This window comes from Pomacea canaliculata, linkage group LG12 (genome assembly GCF_003073045.1).
Source record: "Pomacea canaliculata isolate SZHN2017 linkage group LG12, ASM307304v1, whole genome shotgun sequence".
Classification (NCBI taxonomy): Eukaryota; Metazoa; Mollusca; class Gastropoda; order Architaenioglossa; family Ampullariidae; genus Pomacea; species Pomacea canaliculata.
In genome coordinates this window covers 10,044,605-10,063,224 of record NC_037601.1, presented here as the reverse complement: position 1 = coordinate 10,063,224, position 18,620 = coordinate 10,044,605, and the positions used below count along the sequence as shown (strand labels likewise).

General features: G+C 39.6%; 1 protein-coding gene across 2 annotated transcripts; it reads right to left on the bottom strand.

Annotated features, from left to right (window-relative positions):
* Positions 1-1,415: 1,415 nt before the first annotated feature.
* Positions 1,416-18,433, bottom strand: LOC112553167 (protein BANP-like). 2 transcript variants are annotated; one of them, XM_025220212.1, is made up of 11 exons: positions 18,313-18,433; positions 17,612-17,751; positions 15,356-15,444; positions 14,622-14,791; positions 13,545-13,603; positions 12,367-12,435; positions 12,129-12,204; positions 10,964-11,127; positions 9,928-10,160; positions 5,321-5,464; positions 1,416-5,066 (listed from the first exon to the last, which is right to left on the bottom strand). In XM_025220212.1, the coding sequence occupies exons 2-11, from the start codon at positions 17,748-17,750 to the stop codon at positions 4,947-4,949; spliced, it is 1,263 nt and encodes a 420-aa protein (XP_025075997.1). In that variant the 5' UTR covers position 17,751; positions 18,313-18,433; the 3' UTR covers positions 1,416-4,946. The 2 variants fall into 2 exon arrangements, with proteins under 2 accessions (XP_025075997.1, XP_025075998.1); XM_025220213.1 differs by having other exon boundaries at positions 15,356-15,426.
* Between the last annotated feature and the right edge of the window lie 187 nt (positions 18,434-18,620).

Here is an 18,620-nt window from a genome sequence, read left to right as displayed (position 1 = left end):
CTCACTCTCCACACATAGCAGCTGTACACTTTTTCTCTCATTGAGCCAAACTGCTTTTGTTTCGACAAACTTCTACAGCAAACTTGCCCCCACTGGCTCTGATGTTTGTCGTGAACGAAGAAAAACATCGTTGGCGTTCTCATTCCGTATTTTTTTGAAGAAAAAAAAACAACACAACAAACTAGCGTATAAAGCTTTGCTGGATTCAAAACATGGCGAATGGCGAGCCTTTACGCAAACGGTTGCGAAGCCAAAGAAAGAAAGTCAATAAAAGAAGAGAAAATATAGACGAACTTCATGTGCAAAGGTGCGCAGTAGCTCTAGAGTCCACAACGCGGCCCCTGAGGAAAAACTAGCTTAATTGCACTCAGGGAGAACAGGTGTAATGAGCTACAAGGCCCGTATGGATCTATTAAGGGGACATCCACTCATCCCTGCTTACAAACCAATAACTTGTCATGCTTGTCGTCGGGGAGGTAGGTTAGGTGGTGGTAGTGGTTGTGGGCGGGGGAAATATAACCGCATCGGCTGAGGAAGTTCGTCTTCAAGGGGTATTTTGTTAAACTGGGGTGTTTAGCAGTCTATATCTCTTAGCTTGGTTTAGGGTCTCTTCACACAGCCTGCGGTCATTAAAACTAATTTTAAAAAATTATAACAACAGCAGTGTTCATGCCAAGTTTTTGCATCTCTTTGGTCATCCGTGATGACAGTGGGTTGAGAACTGGACAGCGGACCCCCTTGTCTTAATTGTACAAGTTGTCTGGGAATGGTGTAAATTGCATAACTTCATTCACACAACTCTTACAACAGAGCTAATTAGGTGCACTGACTTTCTGAATGTTGGAGAGAGCAAAGTCACTGAACTTCCAATTCTGCTGTCAAGACTATCGATGATGAGTGGTGTGGAAGTTCTCTCTCTAGCGATAGGGAGGGCGACGCTAAACGTCGCTCATCCACATCCATCCCCTGCTCGCCAAGAGAAGCAAAATGATTTGAAACAGGGACTGATGTTGCAGCCCCATATGTTTTCAACTAAGTGGTAATTTTTTCTGGTTATTTTGTTTTTGCTGTTGTGTTATCTGTCTGCGGTGTGGTATTCTTGTTCTTTGGTGATTTTGTGTTGCTTGCTTGATGGCGGGCAGTGTTACTGACTGGTTAAGAGAGATGCTTGGACTGTGTTGCTTGTGTGGTTTGAGATGTTTGTGACGACTGCCACCACAGCTTGTAGGAGGAGGAGGCATAGGGAAAAAAAGGAAAAGCATAAGAGAAAGGGGTGGTACATAAGCTGTTTGTGCACTAATTAGCTGGGTGGTGGTGGTGGGATAATTTCAGCAAAGCAATTCTTCTAATAGGGCTAAGAGATTCAGTTTCCAACCTGCAGGAGGAGGTGGGAAGAAAACTGAACATCTGTATGATTTCTTTTTCATCATCAACATTTTATTTTCTGTGCAATACCATCATTGGAAAATATCAACATAGTTTTTGCTGCATTATAAAAGAAGGATTTCAGTAAAATCAAATATTCTAAATCCAAATTCAAGGGCCTCCAATGTTCATACTTGCAAAAGTACTTGCAACAATTCACTAAAACAAAAGGACACAATTACATTTTTCTTTCTTGCTTTTCTCCTCAGATTTGTAACACAGACATGCTGCTTGTATAAAGAGTATTTTGTACATGAGACATCATATAATTTGCGAGAAATCTCTTGAGCCAACACATTCTGCTAACAGACACAAACAGCTGCATTCAAACCCTGCTAATACTTTCAAATCTCCCCTATAGTACATGGCACCAAGTTGCTTATTACACTAGAATCCTGAGAACTCCCATCCCTTGCACTTCAGCCCATGAAGAAGTGACACCATACTCTTTATTAATATCACCGTGAGATTTTTCTGCCTGTTTTGTTTATTTTTGTGGGGGGGGGGGGGGCGGGGGTACAACTGTATACAGCACATAAAATCCTTGCAGTAACCCTAAGCATTACTCAAGCTAAGAATTTTGTATAAGAATGGTTCATCCAGAGTGTTATTCAGGTCTTAAATAAACTAATTTTTTTCATGTTTTTTTCCTTGGAAGGGGTGAGTGGGGTGGGTGTGGAGAACATAACAGCTACTTCAACCTAGGTGTTAACAACTAGCTCTGCACAGCCAGACATCTCAGCGCTGACTGGGGCATCAAATACAGTCTCTCAAGAGTGCTTCCAAGCTTAAAAGAAATCTTGTCTCTACTTGTAAAATGTGAAACGTTCTTGTCTTTTCTTATACCATGTGAAATGTTCTTGTACATCCTGAACTCTAGGGAAATCTATATCCGAGATATAGGAAATAACTATTCGGAAATTTACAAATGAACAAAGCAAAAAACAATAATATAAACAAATAAATTAAAAAAGCAACATGACAACAGTGAACTCCAATACTGATGTTTAAATACACCCCTATCTCTACGTCTGATGACCGCTCTTACCCTAGAAAAGTTGAACATGAAAATATTTTGACATATATATATATTCTTTATACTGGCCAACACCCACTAGGGTAAATGGGGTTAGGATTTTCCAACAATAATACTACTTTACACCACAGATATTACCTGCAGGCATGGATACCTTACTCAGTGCACCACTCTGCTGCCTTTATGTGGATTTCTTTGAAAATACCATTTTTGGTGGTAAAATTTCTTTGAGTACTTAACATATGACATGACTATGTAGAGATCACCCTCTAGCTACCTCAAACCCATGCAACACAGTAGGTCTAAACAAATCTCAGCACCCTCCCAACCCCACACCTGACATGTTGGATGGGGCTGTGATATACTCAGTTCCATGTACAGCATACCCTTCTCTACTCCGCTGACAACTTGACTGCAACTACATACAGTGTACAATTAAAAGTGTACTTTGTTTCCTCACACAAGGATCCAGAATGCTGAAATGCAACAGCAATTATTGGTTAAGGCAGATTTTCTTTTTATATGAGAAATATACCTTCACTCTTCAATCCCTCTCCAATTCTCCTCAGAGACTTGGACATTCAGGCTGGCAAAATCTGTCGCCCAAGGTTTATCATCCTACTCTAGAGGAAACTCAGACAGCTATATTTGTATCTGAAAGTAAGTGTCATGCTTGCAGTTAAGCTTCTGGAGAACAGATATTTGCTCAGGTATGGCTTTAGGTTTCTGAAAGTGTGCAAGTAGTCTTATAGTCAACTTCAGCATCTCTCCATGTATTTTGTGAAGGACCAGATCTTCTCTCTGGTGGAGGAACAGGAAAAGTTCTTCATATTATGAAAGAAACTGGATAATCAAATTACCACTAATTTGTATTACCCTGTCCCCCATGAGGGAGACTGACCCCATCTCCCCTGCCCAGGCACCCGTGGTGTCTGACCTGCACTAAGCCGTTTGCTCACTCAGGAGAGTCAGAACATGGAGAAGAGGGTGTGTATTGTGGGCTTGCGGTAAAGGAAACAGAATCCACTGCATAGGAAAAAAGAAAGGTACCCTGTGTAAAACTTAGAACCTACCGCCAGCAATCCTGGCAGCGGCGCCATCAGAAAAGGAAAGGCTGTTCCGCTTGTCTGCTTTACCGGGCTGCCCTGACCTGGACCCAAAGGAAGGGAAAGGGGTGGAGGTAACACCACAGGTTTGAGCTGCCGCTCCGACCTGCTCCGTTTCCCCACCACACTGCAGCAACATGCTTACCTCTGCATTTGGGGAACAGCATGTTTCCGGCCATCTAACCTTACTTTTTCTCTGCTTATGTTTTTCTAAGAAGCAAGATTTAATGAAGCACAGAGTTCTATCCCATCTCGGTTAGTCACAAACCACCTGCATCCACTTGTCCTCGGACCAACCTTGGCAGATGTCACACGGCAGATTGGCGGAACATGGCAGACAGTTGAAAAACCTTCCACACAAATTTGCTGGGGACTTAGCCGCACCACACAACGTACATGGTAAATCCATAGCACTTCAAAGGGTGAGGTAGCCACCGCACGACCAAACACAGTCAGAGGCAGGCAAAAACTGGAGTAAAATGCTCACTGATGTGTCAGGTGGGGGTTGAGCTTTGTTTAGTCCTACCATGTAGCATGGTTTGGACACCTGGATTTGAGGTAGCTAGAGAGTGATCTCCATATAGTCATGTCATCTGGTACAGTACAAAGAAGAAAGGGCATTTGACATCTCTCATTTGTGGAGCACAAAATATGTCTCTATATATTTAACGAGTTTTTGTTCACAAAGTTTGAAAATGCTCAACAGTTTTGAAAGCCATGTTATTTTTAACAGCTAGATTTTAAAGAATTTGCTAATCTCTGCATGTTTGTGTACGTGTGAGAGAGACTGGTTGTGCTGTTAAACTACCAGGACCAAGTTGTATCAGTGCACAAGGCTTTAGTTCCAGACTCTACTTGCTAACAGTAAGTTATAAAGCAGCCATGCCCAATGATCCACTGTACATTAGGAGACTAAAAAGTGACAGCAACATGGGCCCTGACCGAAGCAAGTTTTTTGTATCCCCCAATCATTGCAATTCTAACACCTGATCCAACTCAAAAACAGAATGAAGCAGACAATATGAGATCCTCAGAGCAGCACACACTTTCTTCAGCTTTTAAATGGAAGGGGATGATATGAACTCCTCCATCAAGCACTAAGATGAATTCTCAGGCAGGGCAGATGAAGTGAAGATCTGCCATTTTCACTGACACGTAAGCTGCATTTTTGGGCAATCTTCAAATCCCGATTTCTATAAAATGTCCTATTTACTATAATAATAATAGTAATAATAATAAAACAACAATAATTTGATCTAAAATGCCATGTAGATGTGATGCTATGTACTATCATGAACATGTCAGCATGCTTTCTCTCACTGGCTCACTTTCACATGCACACACAGTCTTCAATTTCACACAAAGGCAATACTGTGTGGTCATTCTTGCACATCAGCTACTACAGCATTGTGTTGGATCTGTAACACTTCTCCAGTTTCTGTGGTTACTGTGGCAACATGAACACCATCCTGTAGGGTTAGGTCCCCTTGCTGAATTTGCTGCAAATAAATGACAGACACTGTTTCTATTTGTTCATAGTAATAGCAGCATTTTTCCCTTCTAAAATCTCAGGATTTGCTTGTACACAGAAACCAGTTCTTTGGTGTATTTATTAAACTCTGTGTGTGTGCATGTAGTGACTGGAGAAAATGAATGAGGAAGAGCCATCTGAGACAGACAATGCCTAGAGACGAAGCACTTACCCCTACAGCCTGATCTTTAGAGAGAATGTGTATATGTGATGTACACTCACCCCTATAACCTGATCTCCAGACAGAATCTGTATGTGATGTGCCTGCTGCAGCTGGGATATCTGTTCTGGTGTAGCATGCAGGATCTGAATTTCTCCTTGGTGAGTTCCATCTCCAGTCATGGCCACTGCTGCTTGGATGTCCGCCTGTCAAACAAAATTGTATCACGTCTGAAAAAAGGAGTATAACTAATGTTATCAGCTACCAAGGATCATTCACCTACTGAAAGGACATATGAAGGAAATATGAAGATCTACTTTGTCAGGGGCGGCACTATGCTCCTTAAAGGAGCAACAAGGAATAAAACTTTGTCAGGGACAAGTGTTATTGCCCCTGACTTATATGATGAGCATGAGTTGTCCCCCTTGGTTGAATGAATGGGGAGTAATGGCAGTTATATAACAGAGTGAGTGAAGTGTTCACAGGAGTATTTTTGGTGAACTGAGTTCTGGCATTCCCAAATAAGACATCTAAAGAGTGAGACGCAGAAAAAAACTTGCTGTGTGATGGGAATGCATGTAATTTCTTGCTGAGCCAAGGTATTGAAGATGTTTTTTCTTTTTATCACCCTGATGTACTATGGTAACTGCAGGTGAAAGACTGTTAAGTTTAACTTAAAATAAGACCTGAAACAATGTACTTTTCTTTAAAAAAAAAAAAAAAAAAAAAAAAAAGAGAGAGTTTATGCGCCTTTAAACAGCATCCTCATTAAGTCTTGAGAATTGCAGGAATTACATACGGGGATAGTTAGAACTGAGAGGAAAACCTATGGTCTACAGACCATAACTTTCAAGGAAACCCAAGTGTTTGCCCCCCTATGGTGGATGTAACCCCCATCTTCAGAAGAATAACGACAGTCTTCAACTACTGGCTTTTTTTGTGCTGGCCGCACTAACTAGCAGGAACACGTAAGACTTGAGTTGTCTTCCAAAGTGGCAGCAACAGGCGTCGCTACAGAGTAACAAGGTGACAACATCATTCCCACAGCAAGATGTGTCCCTTGGCAACTCTTGTAGAGGTGGATTACTGGGAGCACCTGAATATCGTCTGCAAATGGGAATTATGGAGGTCCAGCCCTTCCCCTGTGAAACAGATTCCCATTGGACCACTGTGTGCTGTGTTTCTTTCACAGAAGATAATTTTTTGTTGTATTGACGAGGAGTGGACGGGATTGAAAGTAAGTGTACATTTTTTTTTTTGGTCTACTACCTGCTTATTGGAGACTTATTGGGGACTCAGTCTTGGATGTAATTTAAATGTCTGAGAAAAACTCTTTAAGTATTAGATGGAGACGTGGCTATACTAGTCAGATGCTTTTGAACTCATGTAATTTTATGTTGATTCCCAGAAAGAGATCAGTCCAAACCCCGTCACTAGAACAAACAAAAACCCCAAAGATAGATCTTTTTTCTTAGTTGTAAGAAAGAACACATGTGGGACAGTGTTTTCGTGTGTGCTTCAGCTGTGGAGAGTGTGTCCCTGACATACCTTTGCAGAACACAAATGAATATTTCCTGGGTAAACAGAAAAATTTATGCTTGGCCTCCTTTAGTATGCTGATGCACTCACTGGAACTTTCAACGTACCCATGTGCCTTCTCCAGCAGCTAAAAGTGACTGGTGTGCTCAGTTCACATCACCCTAAGGCAGCGGTTCTCAACCTGTGGGGCGCGACCCCCTGGGGGGTCGCGACGTGCCTACAAGGGGGTCGCGAAGGTGGTCATTTTAAAAAAAAGTTTCTTATACTGGTATTAGTGAAATTAGTTTACATTGTGTAACCGAGTGGTGCGGGGGCTCAAACTCCAAATCTCTTCTCCCTATTCAAGTACACTGTCTCGGCAATGCAGTGACTTCTCACTTCCAAAACTCAAAACACAATCCCCCTCTCAACAATTAAGCCTCCAATCTCCCTCCTCTCACCTTTTGCCCTCTCTCTTCCCCAATCTCTCATCGCTGACTCCCCTCTCCCTCTCCAGTCACATCTCTCTTTTTTTTTTTAAACATCTAAAAGGCACGCATTCAGGAAACGTCCATCATTAACACCCTTTCATTCGCACGTGCTCAGTCCTAGTACTCTATAGATCCCTGACAGAAGGCCATGACCAGACAATGCGCTGCGACTGGATAAAGACAGCAGTTTTAATCCAAATTTTGGATGCAAGTACACGTGTTTGTTCTGAAGAAGATAGCCATGGATAAATTTGTGCTGCGAAAAGGAACTGATTGCGGTGGTTTTTTGAAAAGAAAAAGTGAAGAAACGAGCGATGTGCAAGTTTTTGGTGCTGGAGCCGATGAAAAACCAGAAAGGCCTGCTACGAAAGTAAGGAAGTATGACAATCAATACTTGAAAATTGGTTTTACAAACATTATTGTTGATGGTAAAGAACGGCCACAGTGTGTTGTTTGCCTCGCAATATTAGCTCCAGATAGTGTGAAGCCAAACAAACTACGGCGCCATTTGGAAACTCGGCATGCGGAGTTAGCTTGCAAACCTCTCGAATTTTTTGAACGAAAATTGCAAGAATACAAAAGAGACAAAAAAACATTTGTCTCACATACATCAATTCCTAAGAAAGCTTTGATGGCTTCGTATCAAGTTTCCTATCGCATTGCTCAAAACAAAAAAGCACATACGATCGGAGAGTCATTAATACTGCCTGCAGCAATGGACATTGTACGGACCATGATAGGAGAAGATGCTGCTACGCAACTGCAAGCCATTCCTTTGTCAAATGACACAGTTCGCCGAAGAATAACTGAGATATCTGAAGACGTGTCTGATCAGTTGATCAGTCGTATAAAAAGCCAAAATTTTGCTTTGCAGTTAGATGAAGCTACTGACACTGCAGGTGACTCACATTTGATTGCTTACATTCGTTACGTGTGGGAAAATAATCTTCTGGAAGACTTTTTATTTTGCAAGAAAATTGAATGCGGAGCAACATCCCAAGATTTTTTTGGGATTGTCGATGACTTCCTTAAGGACCAGGGCATTTCCTGGAGTTTCTGCGTCGGCTTGTGCACAGATGGCGCCCCTGCAATGGCTGGAAAGAAACAAGGGTTGCAATCTCTTATTAAAAAGGTTGCTCCAGACGTAGTTTGGACTCACTGCATGATCCACCGTGAAGTTCTAGCTTCCAAAGATTTGAGTGTTGAGTTGAACACAGTGCTAACAGATGTCATAAAAATGGTGAACTTTGTGAAGAACAGTTCTGCCAGATCTCGCCTGTTTTCTCTGATATGTCAAGACATGGGAGCCGACTATGATGCCTTGCTCTAGTACTGCGAATCAAGGTGGTTGTCGCGTGGAAAAGCTCTCGCAAGAGTCTTTGAATTGCGGGAAGAATTGTGGGTGTTTCTGAAGGAGAACTCTTTCAACAAGGCTGACCTGCTTAAGAACGACCGATGGCTGCTGCTAATGGCATATTTATCGGACATATTTGAGAAGCTGAACGTTGTGAATACTTCTATGCAAGGGAAGGACACCACCATATTACAAACAACTGACAAGATGAATGCTTTCGTCCGAAAAATTTCGTTGTGGACGCAAAAGATACGCCAAGAAAATATTTTTGATATGTTTCCGTGCTTGTGTAAGTGCAAGGCTGACGTTAACTTGAATCTTGATCAGGTGAAGAATGTAATTATTGCCCATCTAAACGGACTGCAAGAAAGGTTTCAGCATTATTTCGCTGAAATTGATGTGACTAAATACGATTGGATTCGTAATCCATTTCTGGCTGATCCTAGCACAAGCGGGTTGTCCACGCAAGAAGAAGAGCAGCTCATCGACCTTTCGAGTGACCAATCCCTGAAAATGGTCTTCCAAACAACACCAGTGCCAACATTCTAGATTAGCATCAACGGTGAATATCCTCTCCTTTCTGAGAAAGCAATAAAAGTTCTTCTGCCATTTTCAACTTCGTATGTGTGTGAGCAAGGATTTTCAGCATTGGCAGCACTGAAGTCTCAATACAGAAATCGTGTGGACGCAGAGGCTGAGCTGCGAATAGCAGTGGGTACGAACATCGCACACAGGTTCGCTTCTGTATGCAACAGCAAGCAGGCTCAACCTTCTCATTAATCAAAGTGAGGGTCCAATAAAATAATATTTATTAGCACCACAGAATTTGCTTTAGTAAAATTTCATTAACAGTTATACTTCTTGCAGATACGAACTTTGTTCTTCCGTTGTTGAATTGCATTGATTTCCTCGACGGGGCGTTCGAGGTTAGCTAAGGCTTCCCCCCGCTCTTCCACCGACCTAGCTGGCTAAGGGGGTCGCGGACGTACCGGTGTTCGTCAGGGGGGTCGTCACATGTAAAAGGTTGAGAACCGCTGCCCTAAGGCATGTGACTGTTATACATTCCTAGGATGTTTCCTAGTTTACAAAGAGTCTAGAAAATCTTGGCCTTGTTGGCCAGTTCAAGCTGTGGCACTCCAGTTTAAGAAATGCTGCAGTGATAGCATCTCTGTCACTATAGTTTATCATCACAGGACTTGTTTGGTTTGCACAGATGACATCACCCTGTGACTTACATGGTTAAAAATAATCACCTTCATCCTCTGATGCACCTGTTTTAAGCCAGTATTGTCCTCTTGTCACTCACCTGGTGGATATGAAGCTCACCATCCTGGCTAAGGGAGTCATCATCACTGACCAGCTCGCCCATGTGGTTGGTGATGTTGACATATGATGCTGGGGCCTTTCCACGAAAGGCTTTTACAGACAATGGCATGCCCCGCTGACGTCTGCGCCAGGCGGTGCGACATTTGGAATCAATATTCTGCTTGATGCGGTGCCAGTCATTTTCAGTGATCCCAAACCTGTGAATCAGGTGACCTACACAGCAACCACAGCTTGACATCAACACATAGTCAAGAAAAAGGTCACCAAACAGGGTTATGGCAAGAATGTACAAAATGCAGCATTTTCCAACTGTATACTTGTTGATTAATTAAAACATTGAGAATTTCTTTTATAATTATGGATGTAGAAGTGTTTTCATTATCTAAAAAAAAAAAAAATGATAAGCTATCATGAGGGTATAACATAACAATAAAAGCATACTAATGACTAATCACTTAATATATGACATTTATTACCACTGTAATAATATCTAAAAGCTTTCTTGGCATGTCTTGACGTCTGCTTGCAGCTAATACTTCAGGACAAATGATTGTTGGTGTCCATATTTAAGTGTTCTGTCAATACTGTTACAGTGTGCAAAGGACACTGAAACAAAAACACTAAACTGTGGGCCATTCTATTTGCCTTGCACTATTCAAGCAAATGCACATTCAATAATAATAAACGAGACATGCTCAAAAAGTTTGTTAAATGGCCTGTTACCATTGCATACAGACTAGAAATAGTCTACAGACCAGTTTTGATTGACAGCCAAGTAAACATATGCTTGGAATGATGGTAACTGATGGATGACCATTGCATGAGATGTGAATGTCGTGGATTTTGTCTGTTTTGATGTAACACATGAAAAAGGTGTTTGCATGATGTGTTTTTTGTGGTGTAAGTGTAGCCCTCTTTGAAGCATATTCTTTATGCAAAGAAATAAAAAATCTTATGTAAGACAAAACTTTCTAATGCCAGCTAACCCTAAAATGGAATGAGGCACAACTACTCACATCGTATTCCATAAATCATGAGAGGGTCCAGCTGTTTCTTGCCGTGCTTTCCCATTCCTGAAAGATTAGAGTCTGCCTGCACGCCCCGGTCAAACAGGTAATCTAGAAGTGTCAGCGCCATTTTTTCGGGTGTGCGGCAGTTAGAATGGATGTGCAGCAAGTCACTAAGAAAAATACACAACAGATTTGTATCACAAAATATTCCACATGCTGTCTGTGAATGAATTCACTATTACTTCGTGTTTACAAGCAACATGCAAAATTTCTAAAGCGTACACTGACACTCCAAAGGAGCATGCTCTTAGCATATAAGAACAAGAACGAAACATGGACAGCATACGAGGCACAGGAAAACAAACAAATAACATATGAACTATCAAAGAATAAACAACAGTACTAATGTGAAAAAAAAATCAAATCCAGAAAACGCAAAGAGGAACCAATAACAAGTGCAAGTGCTGAGAGTAACATGATATTGCAAAAGCAAGTGTGTGAAAAATGACTAGCATTGTGAGAAAAGATGTTAGGAGTAATGTTCACAGAAGAGGTGTGTTTTCATTGCACATTTAAAGGATTCAATAGTGGGTATGTGGTGGATATGGAATAGGGATATAGTTCCATTATTTTGCTGCACAATAGCTAAAAATCCTGTGGCCATATGTTCTTTTGGTGACAGGAAAAGTATGATGATGATCATCAGACAAGGAGAGAAGTTGTCTAGCTGGGATGTAAGGAAAGAGAAGTTCAGAGAAATAATTAAAACACAGCACAGATAGTTTGTACTGGATGTGAGAACAGATGGGTAGCCAGTGCAGAAAACGAAGGAGAGGAGTGGCATAGTCTCGTTTCCTAGCGCTAAGCACCAGATGTGCAGCCCAGTTCTGTACTTTCTGGAGTCTATGAAGAAGGTATGCAGCCAAGCAAACAACAGCTACTCTAGTCATTCTACAACTCATGGTATTAAATGCAAAATGAAGAATTGGGAAAGTTCATCAAAAGACAGCTCTAGATTTATGGTGCCACATTTTTCTTAGAAAGCATCTTTCACTACAGACCAATGATGCTAAAGCAATCTTTCTCACAAAAAAAAACCCAAAAAACAAAGCATCAAAGACAACTTGTGACAAAAGCTCTCCTCAACAAGTGAAACTGCTGTGCTACTCACCTCGGCTTGATGTGGACTCGCACCCTCACTTCTGGATTGTTCTCATCTCCTAGCCAAGTACCATCAGGAAAATCATCTGCAAGACATAAAACATTCTGAAAACTGTCCACACTGTGAACAACATTCAACCAATAATATTCAATCTAACTTGCTCAAAAAAAACCAAACAAAAACAACCACCCATAAGCCAATAGATATCTGATACTCCCCTGCAAATTTAATTTACTTGCTGTCTTACCTTCTGTATTGAGAGTGATGAGCGTCACATTGGGCCCAAGACTGTGAATCCCATCTGAGCTCATGCTACCTGCAGGATAATTTCGAGACATCATATGCAACTCAGTGCAATGATTGATCATTATCTAAGACTAATGCAATGTGGTGTGCAACGATTAAACCACCACAGATTGGTACAAGTTTGTGCTATACTCTCTATAGAGCTATCACAAACTGTCAAGGTAAGAAATGTTCGCACCTGGACTAGGCTGTATGAGCATTACCATGTCTTGTTCATGAATATCACCATCTGCCAAGCCTGCTTACCTACTCAAGTCTACGGACACATACAGCACTGTGCCTGTTCCCTCATATAAACTCGTTGCAAAACATTAAAAAAAAAAAGAGTGTTTAAAAACCTGTTTGATATTATATAATGACCTAAAATTATCCACAAAAGATCCAATAAACAGGCAATTCTGCATAAACAGAAAATGAAACTAATCCTAAATTCTTATTTTTTAACTCATTGTAGTTGCACCAGCAAGAAGCAGCCAATGGTTTGCCCTGTTTAAGAAGTTGCAAGTAAAGTGCTTTCATTATTATTTTCTTTTAATTTGCGAATGGTTAAGCTAAATCATTTATCTACAAAGTACTTCCTTTAGTTTGTATGACACAAAATCCGGTCTTTTTCAAATTTAAACCACTGGTGGTATATGAAAAAAATACATGGGTTGATGTTCCCCATCTTCTCTCAGTTTGGTTGGCAAAAACAGCCAAATTACTGTGTAGTTTATACTTTTCCTGATTGTGGATAATAAGTGCTCACATGAGGATTAAAAATGTTTACTGGTGTGTTAATAACTGGAACTTTTTATGTACTTATCAAGTTTTTACTGTGGCTCTACTTCTGAAATACGAATCTTAAAGGCAATTTCAGGTATGCTAACATATGTGAATTTTTTCTTCATGTAAAAAAAAAAAAAAACTTCCTAAAGGTAAAACAGTTTATTTCTGCTACATGTGATATTTAAAACTAATTCAAAATTATGATATTGTGACATATGGTTATTTTTTTAATAATTTCTTGAAAAATAGCTTAAATGTGGCAAGTAATGACGACATCTTGTCTGAAAGGGAGGTGATCTTCTTCAGTTAATCATTATCTGAGAATCTCATGCTAAATGTCTGTTATCTTACCTGGACTGCCTCCAGGCTCTATTTTTGTACCATTCTGTGGAAGCCCAACGATGACTGCACTACAAAAATAAGTAAATTTCACACACACACGCAAACATACATACAAATTTGGTATTGTGCATTGAACTCTGTGAAATTATTAGCCTGGACCTTCACAAAATCTGAAGGAACCAAAATATATTATCTACGTTTTTATTACACTTATTTATCCTCAAAACACAATACAGTAATCCCTTGTTTATCGCGGGAGATGTGTTCCAGAATCACCTGCGATAACCGAAAATCCATGAAATAGAAACAGTATATTCATTTATACACTATATTAAGGCTTTATAAACCCTCCCCTATACTTTTATGCTACATAAACCTTTCCCATTTCCTTAATAACCATTCCCAAACTGTTCTGCGCATGTATTGTACCTTTACAGTAAATAAAAGAACAAACACATAATATGTACTTAACTGCAGAAAAATACAGTACTTGTACTAGAATGAAAGACGAAAAAGTACACAATGTGCCAATCAGGGGCTAGGATACAACGCAACACTATTGTGTGTTGATTACAATTTTTACACTTAAAGCTTTTTAAATCTAAAAATTCATAGAATATTTTTTTTTTTTCCACTGATGGAATTTCGCAGAAAATCCGCAAAGAAGAGTAGATCCGCGAATCATTTTTCCCATTGATTTCTTATAAAAACCTGCAAAAGGTGAGGCGCGAAGTGGCAAGGGATTACATTATTAGCAATGTTTTGGTTGCTTATCTACTAAAATGTGAAAAAAAAAAACCTTTTACAAAAATTCTATATTACCATCAATGTCAATATCTTATTGTCCCAAGCAAAAAGAGGAAATATACAATTTAGGACAAAGATATCAGGAAAGAAACTTCAGTTTGCCCAGCAGGACAACAAAATTTGGTCTGGCACTGGACTGTTCAGGATGATTGTGCCATCAAACGGTAGTCTCGTCATCTAAGAATGTGCCACCACTAAACCAATGCCTTCTTTGAACACTAGAATTAGAATGACAAACAATGCTGCCTATTGTTTAGTTGAACATTTCAGCAAGCATACCCTCGCCGTGATGTATTTTGTGAAATCATGGAGCTTTGCTGACGAGAGACATTGAGTAGAGCCTCTACCTTCTCCTCCACAGCCAGCATGCGCTTAGAGAATCCCTCCAGTTTATTCTCCATGCTGTCAAGCCGAAGGCAGATGGCCTTGTTTATATTGAACAGAATTTGCTATTGACCCAAAACAAAACATAAAAATTTAATGTTGTGTTAGTTACAACCGTGCTTCATTGAGTTTCCATTTACAAATTATTCAAATGCTCTGAATTGTTAAAATATGGAAAAACTGCACTGAGCTGCTTTGTAGTACTAGTAAAAGCCCATAGTTTTCATTATTCATAGGCACTGATTCTATTGTTATACTGTTTCAGTGGTAGCTAACCTTATCCAAAAAGAGGGGAGGGGATTGGTGTTTTAAGCCAAGCCAGCAACTAAGGCTATATCCTGGCAAAGCAGCATAAAAAGAACAATGTGCCTGAGATGAGATCTGAACTCTGGACAATCTTCACTCTATTAACAGGTGCTAACCACTGTGCTACCAGACTACCCTGTTATTCAAGTAAAATCAATCAATCAAGTTAATCAAATAAAAGCAACAGTGGTGATAAAAAGTCTACATGAGGAGAAAGACAGAGAAGCATACTCTAGAAGTTGTGCAGCCAGCTTGTTAGATTTACCATCACACTTCTATAATCTGAAGATCAAAAAATATTTTATTTTTTAATGTGAATATACCTTGATGGACTGTTCTGTACTAAACTCCTCATCCAGCTTCATCCTCTTGGCTTCTGGTTCACTACAGCCGTCTGTATCAAAGCAAATATCTTATTTTCAGAGTGGTCACACTTTGCCAATGACTATAACTGGGCTGAGTTAAATGTCAACAATGTTTATAACAAACGCTAATATTACCTTATGAAGTATCTTGATTTCCTGATTTAAAAAAAAAATTAATATATAGCAGGCAAATTCAAAATTTGAGCTGATATTTTGCATAAACAAGCTATGAAAAATGATTTTTCCAGAAAAGCCAAGTAACTTTGTAATAAATGCAAAAAAAAAAAAAAAAAAAAAAATATTAATTATAAACAAGCAGATAAATGTCTTTAAAATAAAAATAAAACAGAAATGTTTGAATATGAGGAATGCTTATTATATTAAGTTCTGGTAAAATTCTTGGTTCAATTGCTTAACAAGACATTTGCTTTCAAGCATATCTAATAAAATATTTGACAAAAATGTAATATTTATTATGATGCACAAGATGATCCCCTTTTTATTATTTTTTTTAATCAAAGATTTGCCATACCAACGAGGAGTAAGAACAATAAACAAGCACAAATGTCTTTCATATGGTAGGCCTAATGTTAGGCAAGCACAAAGTTGCCTCCTTTTCTACCGATTACCACTCCCTGATATGTTCTGCAAGTACTTTCTGGGGAAAAAATCATCACCATCAAAGCAGGGCTAGACCAACAGTCTCACAATCCTAGTTTTGATATTTTCTCTGGAACACTTTTAATGGAGTTTGTGCCTGCCACAAGTCCCAAGTCAGAAAGACCACAAAATCACCAAAGAAATTCTACTCTCTTAGTAGGCATGAGTGCCTCGACTAGCTGATTCCATTTATCCATCACATCATCAACCCGTCAACTGGAACTGTACCCTTTTTGTTTAGGAATGCTGTTGTCACCTCACTCTGAGAAATGCAACCTGGACACTAATAACCTTAAAAACTATTGTCTTGTTTTCACTCTCCAAAGTAACAGTTGTGCTGCTCCAGCTCCTAAACCACTTCTTCAGCCACAGTTAACCTGAACTCTTTTCGACTAAGACAGCTTTGCTATATGAGGTAATGACAATCTGCTTGATGCAGGGATAATTTCTCATTATTATCTGTTGGCTGCAGCTAATACACTTGATTTTCCCCTCCTTCCCCAGCATCATCTTGTTCCCTTTGGTCTCTCTGGCAGTGTCTTTGAACTGTTTCTGGTCATACCTAACTGACAGGCACCACATTTTAGCCTCTTACTTTGAAGGGATGCATCAAGGCTTTGTTCTTGGGCAGCTCTTATTCATTGTGTACATCTAACCACTTGAAACTGCCATATCATATGTATGCTGATAATATACAGCTGCTAACGTCTAGCCTTGCTTCTGTCCTCTAGCAAGTTTGCACTACTACACGGGACCAGACATGTTAGACTTTTCCAATCAGTTTCTGTCACCAAAAGTTCATGTCTGCATCTATATTGTCCCAAATGGATTACAACAACTTGTTGATCTAATTGCCCACTGGAAAAACTTCAAAGAGTTCAGAATAATACCGCTCACATTTTTTTCTGTAGGTGAAAAGTAGATTATGTTACATCTCTCTTTCAGAAGCTCCACAGACTGCCACTTTAAGGTAATGCAGATTACAAGATTGCCAATCATGCTACCATTATCTCAATGCCTTGTCCTGGCATACCTGTCCGATCTACTGATACCTTGCCACCCAAGTCACGCTCCTCGGTCTACTTGTGTTGCCCTCAAGTCTATGCCATGTCATCAGCTTGGGAAATTCGGCAGATGCTTCTTTTCATTCTCTAGCGCCATCATTTGAAATTCTCTGGCCCTTTCTCTTAGGACTGCATCTACATTTGAAGATTTCAAGCCTGGCCTCAAAACCTGCCTCTTGAAATATCTTTCACAATGAAACATATTCTTCTGCTCACTTTTCAGTTCACAATCTTCATCCGTACATCTCGTTTATGTCATCTGTTTGCTGATGTTTGTGTTCCTTTGTTGTATGAATTGTTTGTGGTCTTTTATTCACTGTGCGTCAAGTTCACCTCCACACAAGAAAATTATCTCTATAATTCTCTTATTATTATAATAAGGTTTCAGCATAATTTTCACACTTTACATAGCACCATTAAAGCATGCTACATTTGTAAATTTGTCCCATGTAAAATGTACATAATGCTACATATTCAGAAAAGCATCTACCTTGTATAATAGCTGTTGTTCCATCGACATGTACCTGTGTTGCCAAAGCAGCAACTATTGGCGCAGCTTGAATTGTAACCACACCTGTGTCTTGATGTTGCAGGTGAGCTTGCAAATCATCCACATCTTCTGTTGTCATTCTGAGATAATAAAATGAATATAGAGTACGGTCTCTATTTAGTCGGGTTCTTTCTTTACAACTAGTTTAATTGAGATACCTTTCAGCATTTGCAACTTGAGATCACTGTTTGATGCTTAAACATTAAAATAATATGGGGGGGGGGGCGGAAGAAATAAACACAACCTAAACCATAATCCTTCAGCGTTGTTACAAGCTCGTATAGTGATGTTATATACCACTTGTTTTGCAATTGAAAAGAAGCATTGCAAGAAACATGGAATACTGGAGTAATAGTCTTACTCCGTCGATGCTTTTAATACTTTTGTCATAGTTCAAAGAACCAGACAAGTAAATTATATTTAATCTGTAAATTTCATTATCATCCAAACAAATGCACACTTGTTTCTAGCAGACGAAATTTTCCAGTTTCGGAACATAGCCTCCGCGAAGAAAACAGCGCACTCAAATTAGCAAAACTGACATGCTCTATGATCAGAGCCCATTTTCTTAACAGAAAGAAAATTTGTCATATTAAATCGACCTCCAGAAGTTTAATCGTGTCTAAATGAATAAAACTTACTTCTTAATTACGAAGTATCCCTCTTGGCGCTCCTAAACTCGAATTTTTACATGAAATCACGTCGTGTCTCGAGAACGATAATGGCGTTACCGGAACGGTAAACTGCGAGAATGAACTCTTTTGCGCATGTTCAGCTATTCCATTCTTTGCATGTAGTGTCGATAAAGTTGGTTGTAATTCTGCAGCATTTAAAAGCATTAAATTTTCTGTCTAAATAGTGCATTTTAAACAAAGAAAAATAGTTAATTGTGGTTTTATAATTAAATAACAGATTTTAATTTGTGTATTTTTAAGACACTTTGTCTCTA

Bases quoted from the DNA above. Each gene is read 5' to 3' on its own strand.
- LOC112553167 (XM_025220212.1), bottom strand. From the start codon at position 17,750: ATGACAACAGAAGATGTGGATGATTTGCAAGCTCACCTGCAACATCAA. The intron at 15,445-17,611 runs GTAGATGCTTTT...TCTGAAAATAAG, and splicing joins AACAACAGCTATTATACAAG to ATATTTGCTTTGATACAGAC. The intron at 14,792-15,355 runs GTATATTCACAT...TTGGGTCAATAG, and splicing joins GTACAGAACAGTCCATCAAG to CAAATTCTGTTCAATATAAA.